The 22,331-nt window shown below is 42.6% G+C and overlaps 1 protein-coding gene across 3 annotated transcripts in view; it reads right to left on the reverse strand.

Moving 5' to 3' along the window:
- The window catches only part of SLC2A12 (solute carrier family 2 member 12), an 83,405-nt gene that overhangs the window by 38,533 nt on the left and 22,541 nt on the right, over positions 1-22,331 (reverse strand). For all 3 annotated transcript variants that reach the window (XM_070376711.1, XM_070376712.1, XM_005887744.2), the window contains exon 2: positions 12,710-14,050. In XM_070376711.1, coding sequence (XP_070232812.1) covers positions 12,710-14,050 — 1,341 coding nt within the window. The remainder of the gene's footprint in view (positions 1-12,709; positions 14,051-22,331) is intronic.

Genomic DNA, 22,331 nt, shown 5'->3' on the forward strand with positions numbered 1-22,331 from the left:
TCTAGTGGGCTCAAATATCAGCCAGTTTATAGTTCTTGAGAGCTGATTATTTGTAGCTATGGTATGAATTTTTAAAAAGATCTTTTATTACCATTATTAACTTTAGACTTCCCACTTACATCTGAGAAATTTTACATGATTCTTAAGCCTCAGATAATCCATTGAAATATTTCTATAAGCTCTAACACTAATTAAGTAAGTAAAAACAACCCCCAAATACCAGACTTAGACTTTTGTATATTTCTGCTAGGAAAACCGGGAAGAAATTATCTCAACACTTTTTTGGAAAGTGTCAAGTTTTAAAACATTCAATTACTAAACCAAGATAGGAATTACTATCCCATGATATGGCTAATCTCAGTCTTTTTTTCCACTTCAGGAGAAGGGTTGAATCTTATATTTGGAGAATATAATAGAAATAAATATTTTCTAATACCATACATTTTTTATGGCCTTAATTTTTGTAACTTTAAGACATGAAACTTCTTAAGTCACCAAATGAAGTAGAGATGGCTCCACATCCTCAATTGAGTAGCTTTACTCAGACATAACTTTTGGTCAAATGTGTATGAGGTTCCACACAAACCACTTTTATTTCTGATGCCCTCTATATTGATACAAATTCATACTAGAGGAGATTAGGATATGTCAACACCTGACTAGAGAGACAGCACCCCTACATCACAGAAGCTGAAAAAGTTCCAGAAACTTTTTTGGACTCATCTAACAAATATTTCTTGAGCCTTTCCTGTGGGCCAGGCACGAGGTTAGGCTCAAGGAAACAACAATGAACAAGACGGACTCTGCACATCCAAGACAGAGTCTAAATTAGTTGTGCCAACTCAGAATAACAAAGAAATTGGTTATTTCTCAGCCTAAATCACACCTTTCACCAAAGCCTCAGAATTTTCTGTAACATCTGTCTGATATACTATAAAAGAAGGCTCTCTTGACTGTAGGTAATGCAGAACTGAACCATACTTCAAGCAATACATGTATTTTCTTTAGTCTTGACCTAATTGGAATGATGCTTGGAAGGGAGGTGAGAAGGACCATGGCATCATAATTCAGTATGGGGCTATGGAACATTTGCTATGTCTCCTGAAATGGCTTAAGCAAAATGCCAGCTGAGGTCAGCGCTTGGCATTACTGGAACCATCCATCTCATGTCTAGACTGTACCCAGATGTTTAATAGCACTAATAACTAAGTGTATTGAGTCCATGCCACCCACCAGGCAATGCACTAGGTATACTACATGCAAATAGCTTTGTTCAACCCCACAGTTAAATTGTGAGGTAGGTCAGGAAGCTGAATCCTGGGGAGATGGATTGACTTGTCTGGAGTCCTACACCATGGAACTGCAATTCAGTGTCAGGAAGCTTGATGCCAATGTCTTGTCTGAATTCATGCACTTTGTTTACAACCTCTGCAGGCTTTCTTTCTCTCCTAAACTTTGCGTGACCCCCTTAAGGCCATTGATCTTATCCCTGATCCTTTTTTATTTTTCTTCATCACTCTTACTTCCACTTAAATGTTGACACTTCTCTCTTCTCGAAGCTGTATTATACATCTATTTATTTTCTGTTTTATTGCCTGTCCCCACCACTAGCTCCATGCAGGGGAGGTGTGGCTTTCACTCATCCATCCCTGAGTCACCATCAATGGGCCCCATGCCCAATGGGTCATGACTGAGCCATTCACATGTGCTGGACAAGTGAGTGACCAGATGAATCCCCGCCACCTTCTGCCCCTCTCTTCTCTTCCGGGTCACTCCAAGATGCTTTCTTGCTGGAGCTCCTGCCTATTTGGAAGAAGAGATGGAGGTGATTTGGTGTCATCTGTCATTCAATCTTCAGGGTAAAGTTCTGTTTAAACTTGAGAATACAAAGGCAGATAAAGGATAACAGTTATAGCCTCATTATGGAGCTTAATATGTGATCATGGACAAATTCCTTCAATCTGCTCTAATGAAAAGATATTAGTCATGAGATAAGAAGAAGAGGTTAATTAATTAATTAATGGACATAGGAGTTTTTGGATTTTAAAAAAAGGCCCTAATAATTGTTTTGAAAAGAACAGTCACACACATTTTTCTGAGTTGCAGAGGCTATTTTAAGGAAGGCGGCTACACAAGTATTACCTCAAATGAACTCATGAGATAATAACTTTATGCTTTGGGTTTGGACTCATTTCTGCTTTACTTTTGAAGCCTAAGAAGAAGACAAATCTCTATGTGGCTCTATATCCTCACAATGTCAGGGATCTTTGGTTCTACCCTGAAGCTTGAACTACAGTAGAAAAGTGTTCATTATTAGAAGGAGCTAAAATGACCAGAATCACCCCAGAAAGAGTGGAGAGTCAAGGAAAGATTTTGAACATATTTTAAAGGGAAAGATGAGTCGTGGAAAACAGAATGTTTCATAAAAGTAATAAAAGCAGTGGGGTATATATTGTGATTTTATTTGATGGAAGAGTTTTAGTATGAGTTACAGGAGGGCAGAAGTTCTTAACCTCTATGAACCCCTTCAGCAGGCTCATGAAACCTATGGATTCTTCCATAGAATAATATTTTAAATGTACAAAATAAAATATGTAAGATTACTTGGTTGCAAATTTAAGCCCCCTTCTGAATTCTAGATTCCAGAGTACCCCAATTATTCTAGACTCAGGCAAACAGAGGACCAGAAAGTGAAATAATGTAGGGCATACACTTTAGCCTAAAAATAGAAATACTTTCTGACAAGAGAAACTATGTTGTGATCTAATACAATGAAGGAATGTTGTTCTAAGCCAACCCATATTTTAAAAGATTTAATAAAGATGATTTAATCTTGCTTTTGAGTTTTCTTTGGAACAGCAAGTACTTTTCCCTTTATGCCCCTGTTGACACAAAGGATTTGCTTCTATTACAAGTAATAAACTCTTTAAATGAAATACCTGAGCAATAATCGCATCAGGTTAATAAGTTTTATGATGCATTCATGATCTGGCATGAAAATTTGCTCTTAATAAAAAGATTCTTTAAATTTCAAATCATTTGTGCCAATACTCTAGAACACAATTTTGGTTATTGAATTGGAATTCTTATGGCATGGTTTCTTTGGAAAAGAAAAAATTAAATACAATATGAACATGGACATAAATGACTAACTCTTAGCAAGAAAAAAAGGAGAATTATTCAGATCTCTTCTAAAAACTCTAGCAGTATTGATAGTCTCAAGCCATCAGTGTAAATTAACTGCTTGTTTTCCTTAAAGGGAATGTATTCGAGCTTCTCTGGTGGCTCAGCAGTAAAGTTCAGTTCAGTTCAGTCTCTCAGTCGTGTCCGACTCTTTGCAACCCCATGAATCGCAGGCCTCCCTGTCCATCACCAACTCCCGGAGTTTACCCAAATTCATGTCCATTGAATCTGTGATGCCATCCAGCCATCTCATCCTCTGTCATCCCCTTCTCCTCCTGCCCCTAATCCCTCCCAGCATCAGGGTCTTTTCCAATGAGTCAACTCTTCGCATGAGGTACTTGGAGTTTCAGCCTCAGCATCATTCCTTCCAATGAACACCCAGGACTGGTGTCCTTTAGGATGGACTGGTTGGGTTGCCGTTCTTTCTCCAGGGGATCTTCGGGTTTGATCCTTGGGTTGGGAAGATCCCTTGGAGAAAGAAATGGCAACCCACTCCAGTATTCTTGCCTGGGGAATCCCAAGGACAGAGGAGCCTGGCAGGCTACAATCAATGGGGTCACAAGAGTTTGACAAGACTGAGTAACTAAACCACCACCACATTCTGTCCCCTACTGCTTGCCTTCTAGCCTCAGGTGTGAATATCTGAATCAGTGCTTGAAACAGCAATCGCAAGTGGAAGAAATCAGGAGATGATGGGTTATTTCCCTTTCCCAAATGCAAACCTCCTTCAAACCTGAGATTCTCATCTCATTAGCTTTGCTTTTGTTCTAAGAAATGCTCTGAAAGACTCTTCTCCATGTGAGAGTAAAAAGCAGAGATGTCAAAAAAAAAAAAAAAAATCTGGTACTATTTTAGATACTTTGTGTCTGAAATTCCCAAATAACTCTTTATGACTTGACAAATGCCCTAAGTGCTTCCAATTACTTGTTTCTGAGCACTGCTAACTCTCCTGCATCTTTTCTTAGAGACCACAACAGAAAAAGATTTTTAGAACTCATGCCCAAATTGAGACGGGAGGGAAGGGGGCAGGGCACAACCTTTAAAAGAATGACAAGGCCATTGAGGGTATGATAAAGGCTGGTTAGAACAGATTAGGCCCAAAATGGCAGAAGACTGACTTTCAGTGAATCTTAGCCTCATTATATGCTCATTATAATATATTAGCATGTGCAAAATGACACACCCACAGGCACCATGACAGTTCTGAGGCTAACCATAAAAGGTCAGAGTGGGCAGTGGCTCAGTTCCTGGAAATCTCAGTCCCCTTCTCCAAAATAGTTGGAATAATTCTCCCACTTATTAGCCTATGAAATTATCCAGCTCATACAAACTGCTGCTGCTGCTGCTGCTGCTAAGTCACTTCAGTCATGTCTGACTCTGTGCGACCCCCCAATATTTTGGGGCCTCTCGCCTTCTGAGATGGCCTGAACTCTGTCTGTGGAGTGTGTTTCTCCCTAAATAAACCTGCTTTCCTATTTACTTTTCAGAGCAGATTCCTCTTGCCTGCCCTCTTATATCCTTCACAAGTGTCCTATATTAATAAACCTACTTTTTGCCTGTCACTATGCCTCTTGCTGAATTTTTTTCTGCAGCAAGACATAAATAACCTGAGGTCCATTAAGTCCTGTGACCAGGTGTGTGGTTTCAGCTGGGAGACTGTGGGTTCAAGGCCCCTCTTAAGCCAGAAATTGTGGGTTCCAGTACCATCTGAAGTGCAGCTGGATTGGAGTCCCACCCAAAGGAGTGAGGTTAGAAGACTGTGGGTTTGAGTCCCAAATTGAGGTGTGTGATTGCAAAGTGATGGATTGTTCTGCAAAAACTTGATGGTTTCAGGACATACAGGCTTTTCTGTGGCAACCTAGTGACCCTAGCTTTGTTAGTACTTATCCTACCAACTAGATATAGCTTGACACAGATAAAGAAACACAGTCCGAGATTTTCCTGTATATTCATCTTTGTTTTAAAGTTCTTTTGCTCTCCTCCTTAGAAACATGAACATACCCCAGCATCATTTTCAAACAAGTGGTGCTAATGGTAAAGAACCTTCCTGCCAATCAGGAGACAAAGGAGATGTAGGTTTGAGTCTGGCTTGGGAAAATCCCCGGAAGGAGGGCATGGCAACCCAGTTCAGTATTCTTGTCTGGAGAATCCCATGGACAGGGAGGCTGGTGGACTACTCTTGGCACAAAGAGTCAGACAAGACTGAGCAACTTAGCACTCAGCACGACTTCAAGGGATAGAAGGAAAAAATATGAGATGTCATGTCTTCCCTCCAAGAGCTTACAATCCAGTAACCACATTCTGATTAATAAACCAGTAAACACTCAAAAGCAATACACTGTTTCATTAAGGACTAAGTTGTTATCACGTGGTAACTTTCATTTACATCGTACACTCCAGGATCCAAACACTATGCATTGGCTCCCTTGATACTCACCTATACTCTGTGATGTAGGACAGGTATTATTATGCCTAGTTCATAGATTTAGAAACAGCTTCAGAGAAAATAAATGACTCAAAATCACATAACCAGTAGGCAGAAGAACTGAGATTAGAACTCAAGTTTTCTGATTTCAAATTCAGGCTCTTTGTAGCCCAGAACTGAACTACTCTACACTAGAAATAACTGGTAGTTCATATGAATAAAGACCTTGAAGAAATGGAGTGAATTCATAGAGGAGATAAGACTTTCACTGAGCTTTCAAGATAGGAGGGATTTGGGCAGACTAGAGGCAGAAGGAAAAGAGGTCACAACAAGTGCTTTCTGTCTCCTGACCTGGGTATGGAGCACTGGAAGATAAAACGCACAGACAGCAAAGTATTGCCTCATGTCACAACTCTTCGTATCCTCAAGGATCTAAATGTATTTCTATATGAATGGTAGCCCTGGAAGAAAAATCTATAGACTGTGATGTAAATGGTTCCCTTGGAGTCATGCAGACACCCTGATGGAGTTGGGTGGATCATGGAGGGCCTTGAAAATCACACTTCCTTTCCTTCCAAGATGTGTGATATCATAGTAGAAAGAGAATGGAATTAGGCTTCAGATAGATACCCAGAGATCTAGTCCTAAGTCTCTGTGATCTCAATCTCTCAGAATTTCTTGTTTCTTTTTTATAAAAGGAAAATGTAGAGTGGAGCATTTCTAGTCTTCTTTTCATCTTGAAAATGATTTGACTTTTCTGATATGGAAGAAAGTGGGAAGTCATGGTAGATTTGTGAGCTGTGGTGACATGAGGAACATGGTTGTTTAGGGAATACTGGTATGGTGGATGTATGTATGTAGAAAAGGCTGGAAGGGGAAAGAACCACAGGAAGGGCTTCCCAGTAATCTCAGGATGAGACCATAAAGAATAGATGAGGATGGCAGAAAAGGGAGGGACAATATGAACAGAGGAGTCCATTTTGAGGGAAAATCCAAGAACTTTTGATCATTGACTCCATCAGGAAATGGTCCCAGAGCATTAGAACTAAGTGACTGGCAGAGTGACTATTCCATGGAAAACAAAGACACGTCTTCTTGGCATAAGGGGAATAAGAATTCAGCAACAGCTTCTTTGTGTTCAGCTGACAGTGAAGCATCAAAATGGAAAAGTCCAGCACTCGTTGGGAAAAAAGGAACAAGAAGTCATGTGAGGTGATGGAACTCGAGATACGTGACGATCGTCAGCTCAAGGGAGACAATTAACATTCCTGAGAAAATAAATATGAAAGCTTTTATCATGCATTAGCAAAAGAGTGCCTTTGGTTTTATAGCTAAAGAAACAAAAGCCAAGAGACAATAATGAAATGACCTAACCTCTTTTTTAGAACTAGATGGAATGGAAGCTAGTCATATATTTTAACAAGTAATGTTCAATTAAAAGAAATAAATGTCTACACAGAAGACAGAATACAGAGCCTTTGACCCTCTGAAATATTTCTTTCCAGATTCATATTTATTCTCTTAGTCGAGTTTATTACCTGACAATTTTGTCCTGTGCCAATTTAGCTAAGCTGGAACTACATTTCCCAGAATTCCCTTCCCCATGTAGTTCTGGGTGAGGGTTGGCCAAAAGAGAAATTGGCCTGAGACTTGGAAGGCCAAGGTGACACTGAGCCCCGTGCTTGGGGGCTGGCGCCCTGGACATCAATGCAGGATGTATAAGTTGTTGTGATATGCTGGTTGTCCTTGTTGGCATGGAGGAGCAGCCAGTACACCCAGATCTCCTCCTTCACCTTCAAGTACCAGGCCAGGCACATGGGAGGGCTCTGTGAAAAAGGACACTGGTTTCCTGCAGGTGGCCTGCATTATCAGAATTGACGTGGTGAGAGACAAATGTGGGTTCCCATTTCTCCTCAGGGATTCCTGCTTGTCCTAGCAGGGCCCCTGGTCTTTGCTGCCCCTGTTCCAAGTGCAGCTTTTCCTCCCACCTGCCCTGCTGACCTGCAGAAACTTCAGGCAGCATCCAGATGCAGAGGGCACAGGCTTCCCAGACTCTACCAGCTTTCCTCTGAGGCCCTGATAAGTGATCTTCTCTCTTTCCTCTAACTGTCCCTTCCAGATCTGTGCTTTCTCAGCAGCTCCCACAATTATGTGATGTCTAATCCCTGTGGAAAATTCCTTATCTCATATCACTCATAGTGGTTCTACCTTTTCTTATAGAATTTCTCACAGTGTCTTCTCACCAGGCCTTTGTCTAGCAAGCCTCCCTTTAATTGACTACTTGTGCATTTCACTTATTCTCAAAGGATCATCAGCTATCAGAAAAGGATGATGAAATTTTTAAATGCATTTTAATATTTCTAAATAGGCCTCATGATAGACTGGAAACCAATATCAAAGTTCGGGCTACCATGAGGTTTAAGCACACTATTTGGCTACTGGTGACTAAGCTGGAAACCTCCATAATGCCCAGAACTACCCAGGTCCAGCTGTTAACTGAGAAAGAAAGAAACACCTATCTTGCTTAAGCTACTTTTATTTTGGTCTTTGTTGGAGCTGACCTTGAATTTCAACCAATATACATGCTAAACATATCTTAATTCTTTAGTTATTCAGGTAAATGCATGTCAAAACCTTCTTCATTTTATCATTAGTTTCCTTCTCTTTTAGCCCATAGTTCAATCTTATAAAAAATGTACATGCTCACTTACCTAGCAGAGCTTCAGAAAAAGAGACTACCTCTATCTTGCATAAAATGCAGTGGCTTATTTAATGACTTCATGCAATGGATAATAATACACAAGTTTCATTTATTCCTATTTCTAATACATCTTCTGGCATCTGGTCCCATCACTTCATGGGAAATAGATGGGGAAACAGTGGAAACAGTGTCAGACTTTATTTTTGGGGGCTCCAAATTCACTGCAGATGGTGATTGCAGCCATGAAATTAAAGTATGCTTACTCCTTGGAAGGAAAGTTATGACCAACCTAGATAGCATATTCAAAAGCAGAGACACTACTTTGGCAACAAAGGTCCATCTAGTCAAGGTTATGGTTTTTCCAATGGTCATGTATGATGTGAGAGTTGGACTGTGAAGAAAGCTGAGCGCCAAAGAATTGATGCTTTTGAACTGTGGTGTTAGAGAAGACTCTTGAGAGTCCCTTGGACTGCAAGGAGATCCAACCAGTCCATCCTAAAGGAGACCAGTCCTGGGTGTTCATTGGAGGGAATGATGCTGAGGCTGAAACTCCAGTACTTTGGCCACCTGATGCGAAGAGTTGACTCACTGGAAAAGACCCTGATGCTGGGAGGGATTAGGGGCAGGAGGAAAAGGGGACAACAGAGGATGAGATGGCTGGATGGCATCACTGACTCAATGGACGTGAGTTTGAGTGAACTCCAGGAGTTGGTGATGGACAGGGAGGCCTGGTGTGCTGCGATTCGTGGGGTTGCAAAGAGTCAGACGTGACTGAGCGACTGAACTGAACTGAGCTGAATACATCTTCAAGGAGAGAACTGAACTAGCAATTAATGGTTACCATCAGGACCAATACAGTTCTGTCTGTTTGTCTTGTCCATTTCATAAACAGTACATGTTTTCATGTGAGCAAGTCACTTAACTTCTCTGAGATTCAGTGTCTTCATTTATAAAATCTAGTGAATGTTTTTCTTCCAAGGCTTGTGGTGAAACCTCCAAAACATGTAAAAAATTCCTAGAGCAGTGTTTGACATAATATTAGTTGACTCTAAAGTTTAAATTATATATATATTTAAAATTAGTATAGAATAATATTTGAGGAATTCTAGAAGGTAAATCAGAGAAGGCAATGGCACCCTACTTCAGTACTCTTGCCTGGAAAATCCCATGGATGGAGGAGCCTGGTAGGCTGCAGTCCATGGGGTCACTAAGAGTCGGACACGACTGAGCGACTTCACTTTCATTTTTCACTTTCCTGCATTGGAGAAGGAAATGGCAACCCACTCCAGTGTTCTTGCCTGGAGAATCCCAGGGACGGGGGAGCCTGGTGGGCTGCTGTCTCTGGGGTCGCACAGAGTCGGACACGACTGAAGCGACTTAGCAGCAGCAGAAGGTAAATAATAAACAGCCTCCAATAAGTTCCCCCAAAGTCAGACTGAACATCCTAAAAGGAAAACTCTTGCTCTAATACAGTAATGTATCAAATGATATATGTGTAACTGAAGAATTACTGCACTTTACAAAGTTATCCAAAAACTAAAGAGAAGAAGTGTAGCATGTGCTCAAGAAGATTCTTATAATGAACAGGTTGGCTCTGGAAGTTTAAAATCAGTTTCTCATATTATAATATGTAGCGTGTATTAATCTCTTCCATTCTGAGAGGTTCTCTGAATGAAAACAAAACCAAAAAAAGGCATTCTTTTCTTAGATTCTTAGTTGATCTGTGATATTTCAAAAGACTGGATCAAGAAAACGGATGCAAAAAAGGAAATATTTTTAGTTTTATGATAAATATATAGGTGGAAAAGGGCTTCTCTGGTGGCTCAGACAGTAAAAATCTGCTTGCAATGCGGGAGACCTGAGTTAGATCCCTGGGTTGGGCAGATCCCCTGGAGGAGGGCATGGCAACTCACTCCAGTATTCCTGCCTAGAGACTCACCATGGACAGAAGAAGCTGACAGGTTAAAGTCCGTGGGGTCGCAAAGAGTTGGACTTGACTGAGCATCTAAGCACAGAGGGAAAAAAAAAGATGCCAGCAGAGGAAATCAACGGAGCAATAAATACCACCTCAAGTTTATCAAGTGAGCAAAGATTATTGTACTTATTAATATAGAAAGGTCCGTAGACAAGGCTAAGTTGTTCCTTGGTAAAAGCTAGCACTCATATCTTGCTCTTCCAGTAGACTTTAATGAGTTTCTGAAAATAATTTTTAAAAGGTGCTTACTTATTTATTTCATTAGCTGTATGTATCAGAGTTGACATGTAAGCATTGTTATTGCTGCATTTTATGGCTCCCCAAAATTCATATATTGAAACCCTAAACCCCATTGTGATGATATTTGAAATGTGGCCTTTGGGAAGTAATTAGATCATAAGGGTGAAGTTTCCATGATGGAATTAGTACCCTTATAATAAGAGACACAAAAGATATAGCTACTTCTCTCTCTGTCTCTCTCCAACACAGCAAGAAGTCTGCCTTTACAACACAGGAAGAGGGAGCTGCCAAGAACTGAATCTCCTAACTCCTTGATCTTGAACTTCCCAGCCTCCAGACTGTGAGAAATTAATGTTTGTTCTCTAAGCCATGGCGACCCAAGCTGATTAAAACAAGCGTCTCACAGGTACACACCCAAGTAATTGAATCCTGAAATAATGGTAGAAACTTGTTTCCAGGAAACTGTTCGTTAATGGTATTCATCATTTTCAGCCTTAAGAAGCAGTACCAGGGTCCAGGAATCTGTCAGAGAGATCAAGGGTTGATGGTACTGTAGTATTTCCTCTTCTTCCTAAGCACAGTCCTTTATGGGGAAATCTGCCTACCCATATTGCAAAAGAGAGGGCCAGCTTCAGGACATCAATGCTTTAGATCATGCAATCCAATCTAGCCATCGCTGCTTATACCAGAACAGCCAGTTATGACTCGGCATAGCAAAGAGCAGTGTAGATCAGATTCCTTCTCTGGAATCTGAATGAATCACTATCTAGAGATTGATTTCACAAAGAAGTAGGAGTAGAAGCTAAAAGATGAGGAAGCAGAGAATTGAAGGAAAGGCCACATTTGCCATGTGCAAGTCCAGTCATTAATGAACTCAGATTAAGCAGGCCAAAGCTGCTGATTGCTGAACAGAATGAAGCAGACACAGGGAGCATAGCTCAATCCATTGAACCAAAAACCTCCTTGAAGACAGGACAATATCTGTCTTGCTCATTACTGTTTCCCTATCACTCATAGTTCCTGGCTATTAAAACAATTAGTCACTCAATCTACATTATTTCAATGAAGAGCTAACAGTGGATCACTAGGTCAAGCCCTTTTCCAGAAACACTATCCCGTGTCTGGCAGCTGCATGTGTTCATGAAATTCCTTCTCCTTCAACACAGCCTACATCTTCTTATTATTCCTGAGCTTCCAGCACTTTCCTTTTTTGGAGCAAGTATATCTGCTCCTTGATGATTGTAAATAAACATTTCAATATCAACTCTGTAAATGAGGAAAGAAAGGAGGAAGAAAGAAAGAGGGGTGGAGAAGAATGAGAAGGGAGAGAGAGATGCAGATGGAAGCTAAAGGTGGTAGGGACAGACCGCCCTTGATTTTTAAGCCCGTCCTTTTCCAATGAGGTGCAAAAAAAAAAAAAGAGTTTTCACAACTTCTCTGCAGAGAGGTTTAGAGTTTGGATGAGAAGCTAAAAGATTAAAGAACGGCAACAACCAACCTATGCTAGCAAACTCTAGATGAAGTTTGCTCAAGAGAAGTAATTAAGCTTTGTCATTGCAAAAGACCAACTATATCAAATAAAACAGTCTTGTAGCTACCTCCCTGTAGACCGTTTGCACTGTTTTCAATGGGAATACATGGACCCCCATTCACCCATTTAACAGAGTATAGTCTTGGGAGGTTATTCTAGTGATCAAATATCATCCTTCCCCAAATAATGCCTTCTTAATTCCCTTCTTCATTATTACTGGAATGAATCCATTATTGTGTCTTTGAAAAAATCTAAACACAATTTTTTTCTTCCACCTTCAAAGAAACTAGAAAACTATACAGAAGAAAATGTCCCAGTAAACTTAGGCTTCATAAAACAATATATTCTCTTGAGCAATATATCTTTTGAGGTCTGATTCCTTCCCAATTAATTAATAGTAAAGCATCTTCATGTGACAGATAACGGGAAGCTCCTCATTGGTTGGATACTAGCCCTGCACATTTCACAAAGCAGATATAAGACAGGTGTATTTTCCTCATTACCAGAAACATGAGGTGGCCAATACTATTCCTGGCTTGCTTCTAGTATTTCCACGTATGAAGTATTATAGCAATAGGATGTTCTGACTGGTCAAAAGTAATTGGTAACATTCATAAGGCAAGAGAGGGAAGGAATAAAAACTAAAGTACTTACTTGGTCCTAGACCAATTGAAAAGGCAGCAACGTAAACAAGCAAGCTGGCTAAAGAAAGCCATTTCAAAAAAGTGGGGACATCTGCAGAGTCTGTGACGATCTGGTATTCAGTTTGGCTTAGTCCAGCATTTGGTAAGGATGCCAGGGTCGTTTCTCCTCTCCCATTTATGTCATTTCTCGTGGGCCTCAGTGAGCTTCTGCTGTGGAAAGTCATCCCTTTAAAGGATTCTCTAAGAGTGTCATTGCTGGCTGACAAGTTACCTGGTCCATAAAACACAGACTCATCCAAGGACTGGTTGATAGGACTATGGTTTCTGCAGATACTGCTGAAGTTCATGTGGATGTTGAGATTCACGATGCCCATGGTCACCAACGAAGCTGCCATCACAGAGGAACCGATACACAGGAAGGTTTTGCTCCCAACCTGGTCTACGAGAAGGGTGGCTGGGATGGTGCTGATGACCTTGACGACCCCAACCCCGGTGGAGGCGAGGCTAGCTGCCTCATTGCTTTGGAAGCCAACAGACTTCAAAACAGTAGATGCATAGAATAATATGTTTGGCTGGCCAGTGATCTGTACAAAAAATACCAGCGTTAAGCCTATCATGATTCGGGTCCTCATGTTGTCTTTTGAACGAAACAGATCCCAAAAACTGTACTGATATTCATCTTTCAGGGAAGACTTTATCACAGTGAGTTCCTCCGTTGTATCCGAGATAGCTCTCAGCTTTCCAAGAACCTTACTAGCAGCTTCCTCATGTCCCTTCATCACCAGAAATCGAGGACTTGGAGGAAGAAAGTACATTGCAATGGCTTGCAAAACTCCCAAGGGAATAACAAGGCCGAACATGTATTTCCAGCCATGGGAAATGTTGGCAAATGCATAATTTGAAATGTAGGCAAAAAGAATGCCGATGACAATCATCAGTTCATTCAGTGACACGAGAAGGCCTCTTCTGTGTTGGGGAGCAATTTCTGCGATGTAGACACAAGTGGCGGTGGAGGAGAGTGAAATGAAAACTCCAATAGCAATGCGCCCCCCTATAAGAGTGGTGTAAGATAAACTGATAATCAAGACCAGGCTTCCAAGTCCGAGAAGGCAGGAGGACAAAATGATGGCGGCCCTTCTCCCGTACCTGTCAATCAGGACTCCTCCGATTAGAGAGGCCAGGAGGGCCCCGATAAGCAGGGAGCTCACCACCATTTCCTGCTCATGGCAGGTCAGGACTAACAAGGTTCTTATTTGCAGAAGAGCCCCAGAGATGATTCCAAGTTCATACCCCACCAGGAAGCCACTGACAGCAGCTGTGACAGACGACAGGAGAGTATACATGCCACAACCTACGAGCAGAGAGAAGAAACAGGTCAGTTCTGAGTTGCATCTGATGGAGACTCAACCTTGTCTAAGTACATTTTCCATAGCACTGATTATAAACACATATATGTGAAAGTCTCTCAGTCATGTCCGACTCTGCAACCCCACGTACTATACAGTCCATGGAATTATCCAGGCCAGAATACTGGAGTGGGTAGCCTTTCCCTTCTCCAGGGGATCTTCCCAACCCAGGGATCAAACCCAGGTCTTCCACATTGCAGGCGGATTCTTTACCAGCTGAGCAACTAGGGAGAACCATAAACACATATAATTACAGTCAAATAATACACTAACCAAAACATGATTAGATAAAGAAGGAAAAGTCCTTTTTTCTTTTTTGGTGAGGAGGGAGTGGAGGCATTTACATGGTTTTTGTTTGTATGTATGTGTGTGTGATGTGATATTGGTTTTCATTTTGAACAGACCCATACGTGAGATAAACAGATGACAGAAGATGGGGACTGAACAAGCAAGAACACAGTTTTGTTCCTGTCTTGGTGCTGGATTGGAAATTCAGAACGCCTGGCTCCTCAGGTCCTGCTGTCTATGGCAAACCCTTGAGAGCAGGATACTGAGGGAAGCAGTCTCTGGAAGGGCCTCAGTCTGCCCAGTGTGGAATCTGGGGGAAAATAAAGCACAGCGTCCAGGAAACCTGCCCTCATGTCTCCTTGGCCAAAATTCAGCCACCCCTGGCTTTGCTGAAACACAGGAGGGTGATGGGGAAGACCAGGGTGTGAGTGCCTTCACAAAGTCGGGGCTGGGTCAGAAAGAAGGGGTGGAGAAGAACAAAAGGGGCTTTGTATTGTTCCATTCTTTTGAGGTTAACATCTGAGGTAAAATGGCAAAATGTTATTGTTGTTGTGTCACTAAGTCAGGTCTGACTCTTTGTGACCCCATGGACTGTAGCACCCTAGGCTTGTCTATCCTCCACTATCTCCCAGAGTTTGCTCAAATTCATTTTAACAGGCAAAATGTTAAGTCATTCATTTTCAGTGGTAGGTACACCGATGTTTGTTACATGTTTGTAATTTACTTTGGGTACCTGATGCGAAGAGCCAATTCATTGGAAAAGACCCTGATGCTGGGAAAGATTAAAGGCAAAAGGAGAAGGGGGTGGCAGAAGATGAGATGGTTAGATAGCATCACTGACTCAATGGACATGAATTTGAGCAAACTTGGAGAGATAGCAGAGGACAGGGAAACCTGGAATGCTGCAGTTCATGGGGTAACAAAGAGCTCAACATGACTTAGTGACTGAACAACAACTTGTCACAACAGAAAGGAAACAAACAAACAAAAAAGACAAAAAGCCAGGGAAGAGTATTGCAGGCAGAAGAAGCAGTAGCTTCCAAGGTCTGAGCACAAGGAAGCTTAGGTCATGTTTTAGGAACTATCAGATGCCAGGATGTATGGGGCATAGCCTGAGCTTGAATAGGGAGGCAGAGGGGGTGTGCGTCAGTGAGCATAGGTAGGTAGAGAGGACAGGTAGACTTCATGCTGGACCTGGCAGATCACAGTGACAAGTTTTATTGTATTCCCAGTAACAGAGGGTGCATGCCTACTGCTGCTGCTGCTGCTAAGTCGCTTCAGTCGTGTCCAACTCTGTGCGACCCCATAGACGGCAGCCCACCAGGCTCCTCTGTCCATGGGATTCTCCAGGCAAGAACACTGGAGTGGGTTGCCATTTCCTCCTCCAATGAATGAAAGTGAAAAGTCAAAGTGAAGTCACTCAGTCATGTCCGACTCCTAGCGACCCCATGGACTGCAGCCCACCAGGCTCCTCCATCCATGGGATTTTCCAGGCAAGAGTACTGGAGTGGGGTGCCATTGCCTTCTCCAGTGTGCATGCCTACTGACCAGTAAAAGGGAAGGTATTCTGAGCTTCTTGCTTTTGTGTGGAGACTAGTTCTTCAAGGGGCCAGACTTGTAGCAGGGGAGGGTAGTTTGTAACCTTGGTGTTGATAGGAAACAGTGCCAGCTTGCATTTGCTTGCATTTGGGTGTGGAGAATGGAATTGATGACAAGCAGACAAATTCAAGAGTTAATTTGAAAGTAAAAATGATGACATTTGCTCATGAATTGGTGTTGGAGGGTAAGGAAGTAGATCAGAACCCAAGATGGCCCCCTGGTTTGAGCAGTCAGTTGGGTGATTTTATAATAGTACCCTGTAAATGGACTTACTTATTATACTATACAGGCAATAGACTGACCTAGGGAAGAAGGCCAGGGGACCTGGCTATGGGTGGGGGTGAAAGGAGAAGTGGAAATCAGAAGTTCCACGTTAGACTTGCTAAAATGTTTGTTTTCCCTGTAAGATGTTCAGATTAAAATATCAGGTAGCAGATTGAGTATACAGATCTGGAACTTAAGAGACAAGTCAAGCCTGGAGAGATGTACTGGGGATTCAGCAATGTGTGTATGATATTTAAAGCCATGGGAAGGGGTGAGATCACTTTGTGAGACAGAACAGAGTAGCAGGAGAGACAGGACGAAAGACGAGGATATTGGGAACACCAGCATTCAGAAGAGGAGACAACAGCAAAGGCAATGGAGAAGCAGAACTGAGATATGTGTGAAATGGACTAGAAATGTGTACTTGGACACACAGTTATCCCAGGCTGAGCTAGGGCTGAGATTGTGCCATTCTGGAGTAGCAGATACGGTTTTAAAATGCTGTTTAGCTTTGGTGAAAGGAGCAGGTCAAACAAAGGTGATCTGAAACCACTTTCCCCCGCTACAAGTATCCAAGGTGTTTCACATCTCTGGGATCCTGATGGCATAAGGAAAACGAAAGACTCCAAAAATAAAATTTAAAAAGCATCAATTATTTAGATGGAGGAGCAAATAAAAATGCAATAATCCACAATAAAATAAAGTTGATATATGAGCATTGTCGGAGAAGGCAATGGCACCCCACTCCAGCACTCTTGCCTGGAAAATCCCATGGACGGAGGAGCCTGGTGGGCTGCAGTCCATGGGGTCGCTAAGAGTCGGACACGACTGAGTGACTTCCCTTTCGCTTTTCACTTTTCACTTTCATGCATTGGAGAAGGAAATGGCAACCCACTCCAGTGTTCTTGCCTGGAGAATCCCAGGGACGGGGGAGCCTGGTGGGCTGCCGTCTATGGGGTCGCACAGAGTCGGACACGACTGAAGCGACTTAGCAGCAGCATGAGCATTGTGAACACAAACCATTAAAATGAAACTACATCAGCAACTTATCCAGCTAATTGGAAAACAGATATGTAAAATCCCTACACAACAGGTGTTATCTATTTATATGTAACATAATGAATCAAAACAAATGGGGTTCTTGCCCTCCAAGAAACTTAACATTCCAGTGATATCTCTATTATTTATCATATCTCTTTTAATTTTCATGTGCAAAATCAGTTTACAGCACTCTCGTGCCCTCAGTTTCCACATAAATTATTTCCCCACATAATCTTAAAATTCTCAGCAGATTCTTCTACCAAAAGGAGATTTGGGTCAGATTTTCATATTAGGATAAGAATATTGTATTGCTTTGTATCTCTTCTTGTCATTGTTCATTTTAGCTAAGTCTGATGTGTTGATTAGGGTGTGTGCTTCGTCGATTCATCTCCAATATTCGGATTGGAGAAATAAGTGATTCTGAAGAGTGATGCACCTGGGGAACAGGTTGCATGAGGCCCCTCAGAGGGGATTTAGAGGGACAGAAGGCTGCATGAAGGTACTGAGGCAAGGACCTGGGGGAAGAGATGCCAGAGCTGTGTGAGCAGCAGCAGATGTCTTTGCCACATTGTCCTTCTCCTTCCCCTTCCCTAGTTTCTCTCTCTTGTTGGATGGGAAATAGTGCTTCCCTGCAGAAAGAATGGAGAAGGCAATGGCACCCCACTCCAGTACTCTTGCCTGGAAAATCCCATGGATGGAGGAGCCTGATAGGCTGCAGTCCATGGGTTGCTAAGAGTCAGACACTACTGAGCGACTTCCCTTTCACTTTTCACTTTCATGCATTGGAGAAGGAAATGGCAACCCACTCTAGTGTTCTTGCCTGGAGAATCCCAGGGACAGGGGAGCCTGATCGGCTGCCCTCTACGGGGTCACACAGAGTCGGACACGACTGAAGTGACTTAGCAGCAGCAGCAGAAAGAAAGACCCTTTGAGATACATCCAGATACTCCTTGATGCTCTATTATTCTACTTTAGAGAGAGTTGAGGTGGTGGATTAAGGGGGAAAGCAGGTGGAGGAGGGTACAAGTCCCAGGCCCAGCTTCTTGTGGTCTGGGGAAAAAAGCTCCTAACAGAACAGAGATGTAGCCTTTTCTTCAGCTTTCTGGACTTAACTTCATATGCCTAGTTCTTTTATTCAGAGTTCATAGGACACTGACAGACTAGGGTATGTGCAAAGGGTCTAGAAACCATCCCAGTTTTTCAATGGCCCTCTTGATATCCAGCAGCTAGTGCTCAGTACAATTCTTCAGAGATATAATAAAATTGTCTCTATATGAATTGATAAAAAATTATCTGTACAAAATCACAAATTTTTAAAAATTATATATCACAATATTATCTATCTATCGATGCATAGCTGGATGACATGTCCTGGGCCCTGGCTGGATGACATGCCCTGGGCCGTGGCTGTCCCACCAAAGAAGTTATGCTTTTGAACTCTGGTGTTGGAGAAGATACTTGAGAGTCCCTTGGACTGCAAGGAGATCAAACCAGTCAATCCTAAAGGAAATCAGTCCTGAATATTCATTGGAAGGACTGATGCTGAAGCTGAAACTCCAATACTTTGGCCACCTGAAGCAAAGAACTTACTCATTGGAAAAGACCCTGGTCCTGGGAAAGATTGAAGGCAGGAGGAGAAGGGGATGACAGAGGATGAGATGGTTGGATGGCATCACCAACTCAATGAACATGAGTTTGAGCAAGCTCTGGAAGTTGGTGATAGAGAAGCCTGGCATGCTGCAGTCCATGGGGTTGCAAAAGTTGGAGACACACAAAACAATCACCTATCTATCTAGGCAATTTGCCTTCAACAACTGCATCCCAGGCTTCCCTGTTGGCTCAGTGGTAAAGAATCTGCCTGCCAATGCAAGAGACACAGGTTCAATCCTTGATCCAGGAAGATCCCACACGCCATTAAGTAACTAAGCTTGTGCACCACACCTATTGATCCTGTGTTCTAGAGCCTGGGAGCTGCAACTATTGAAGCCCGCACACCCTAGAGCCCAAGCTCTGCAACCAGAAGCCACTGCAACAAGAAGGCCGAGCACTGCAACGAGAGAGGAGCCCCTGCTCACCACAACTAGAGAAAAGCCCCTAGCAATGAAGACCCAGCACAGCCATTGATAAATAAATTAAATTAATTATTAAAAAATTTTTTGCACTCCATGACCCTATTCTCACATGAGTGAGGTGATACCAACATAGGTTATATGCTACAGAATTAAGCTAAGGTCTTCATTGTCTGAATTTTATTGGAAGAGTATATCTTCCCTGTTATATGCTTTAAGGGCTACTGCTCCAAACTAGTTTCCCCATTCATCTCACTGCTACTTATTACTGCTGAGGTCCATTATGGTCCTCAAGCTGCCCATTCAAGATTTGGAATTTTAATTTAGGGTGGAAGGCTAGTCCCCAAGTCTTCCAAGATCTCAGCCCTGTGACACCTTAGGACTTCCCCACAGGAAATTTTCCTGGTGCTACTTTACCATACAAATAAAATGAAGAAAGACATAGAGTAGGGTTTGTTTTTTCTTTTCTTTTTTTCTGTGTTTACCTTTTGGTTGCTGATGACAGAAGCAGGATGCTACCCTATGGATGCCAGAAAGCAGAGATAACTTTCCCAAAAAATCTGACAGAGACCAGGAGGAAAGAAAAAGAATGGCTGCTTAATCATGAATGGCAGTCTGGAGCAGGACAGAGTCTGGGGTGGACAGAGGAGAAGCAGCCAGCGCTGAAGGAGAGAGGAGGGTGAGGAATCATAATTAGAGCCTTTTCAACAAACATGCAGCCCTGAAGTCAGTCCGCACTTCCAGTTCATGGTGAAGTTTAGCATTCCTGGCCATTCTGCCCATGGATTTGCTTCACGAGAGCCCTTCTCTACATCCCTGTGTCCCCCTAAAGGTGCCATAGGGGATTCTCAGCCTTTTGTGGACATCACAGAAGTAGAAACTATCTAGAAACTTCTAACTGGTACCCACAGGCTGCTGGGTCATGCCTACACTCTGAGTCTGGCTGCTTTGTTAGTAATAGACCAGTCGTGTTCCTTTGGAGCAAGGATAATTCCTTAATAAGATAATAAAGTAAAACTGTTCCTATTGAAGATGTGATCACAACCCAGAGGCTTTATGCAAATGAGCACTGAGACCCACATCCCTGGCACAAAGGGCGGCCAACTCCCACAGGCTAGGCAGCTGCAGCCACTTCCACAACAATAGCCGCATTGTCTGCCGCTCACGGTGACTCAGACGAAACCACAACTTTAACTGGCTTGCACCCGAACACTCCATCTTCCACAATATTTGACTTTGTGCCCACTTTTTTATTTCCTTTTCTTCTCCATATGCCTATTATATCATAAGTACATAATGGAACACACAACAGACACTTGGCGGAAGACTGCCTTCTACAGCAAACTGGAAAGCGTGCACACACAGGTTCTTTTTTTGGCAGGCAGCCAGGTCATTATACAGCTTGACCAACTGTGAAGGTTTCACACATTGAAAAGACCTCCTACTTCATCATTTGCTTGAGAAAAACTTGCAGTGGCCCCCAAATGGCCTTGCATCTGTGTTCTCCCTGCTCTCAGCTCCTCCTTCCCGAACACCTGTAATCCCAACCCATCACTCAAGAGTCATTTCAAGTGCCACCACCCCCAGAGTGACTGGTCTGTTCTGTCACCTTCTGCTACCCCACCCTCGACCCCTTTGGACTCCCACTGTGCACAGAATATGGGGTTCCAGACATATGAAGGCATATTAGTAAGTCACTTATTTATTGACCTGTTTGTCTTCCCCTCTCACACAGGAAGACTGAGGCAAGAACTCTCCTTTCCTTAACATCTGTATTCTCACCTCTAGTCTTTGGCACAGGAGCTGCTGCTGCTGCTAAATCACTTCAGTCGTGTCTGACTCTGTGTGACCCCATAGACAGCAGCCTACCAGGCTCCCCCGTCCCTGGGATTCTCCAGGCAAGAACACTGGAGTGGGTTGCCATTTCCTTCTCCAATGCATGAAATTGAAAAGTGAAAGTGAAGTCACTCAGTTGTGTCCGACTCTTAGCAACCCCATGGACTATAGCCTACCAGGCTCCTCTGCCCATGGGATTTTCCAGGCAAGAATGCTGGAGTGGGGTGCCATTGCCTTCTCCACAGGAGCAGTCTTCAATAAATATCTGTTGAGTGAATAAATAAATTCACACTGGACCTCTTTCCTCCAAAAGTCGTACTGTGACTGGTGTGGACAGAAAGCCTCACAGCCATTCCTTTACAGGGCCTCTCACTTGCAAATGTGAGCAGCGGTTGATTTCACGTGTCCTTTTAGTTATATCTAAGTGTCCCACCCTCTGCGGGGGAGAGACCTGAGCTCCCTCAGGCAATACTCCAGTTAGGAGGCCCTGAGCAGTTTCTTATCTTGACTATAACACAGAACAGCCAGAGGAGTAAGTCTTCATCCCAGTCATATTGTACAAGCAGTGGCTCCTTCAATGTGGGACAAAGGAAACCTTGGAAGCTCCATAAACCCTCAATCTGTAAGGATTAGTCTTGGACCAGAAGCTGCCTATCCTAACAAGAGACAATACTTCATAAAGTTGGAAGTGAAGAAAGGTTTACAACCCCCGTGGATAAAGTCTTAAGATATCTTGCTGCCCTAACAGTTTCCATGCAATATTCCTATTCTGCCAGTTGTTAAGCCAAATGTGGAATATATGATGGTATAAGACCTTAAAGCAGTAAATGCGTCACCACTGTGTAATGGTCCCTATACATCCCTTCATGGCCAATCCTTATATTAGCCCAGATCTCTGAGGATACTAAATGGTTTAACTGTGCTGGATCTCTAGAACGCCTTTTTTGCATCCCAATTCATCCATCATCACAATATCTGTTTGCCTTTGAGTGGACTAACCTTGACTCAGGCCAAAGGCAACAATATACCTGGACAATATTGCCTCAGGGGTTTCGGGACAGCAAAGGTCCGTCTAGTCAAGGCTATGGTTTTTCCAGTAGTTCTGTATGGATGTGAGAGTTGGACTATA

The sequence above is a fragment of the Bos mutus genome, chromosome 9 (assembly GCF_027580195.1).
Source record: "Bos mutus isolate GX-2022 chromosome 9, NWIPB_WYAK_1.1, whole genome shotgun sequence".
In the NCBI taxonomy this organism is placed as follows: domain Eukaryota; kingdom Metazoa; phylum Chordata; class Mammalia; order Artiodactyla; family Bovidae; genus Bos; species Bos mutus.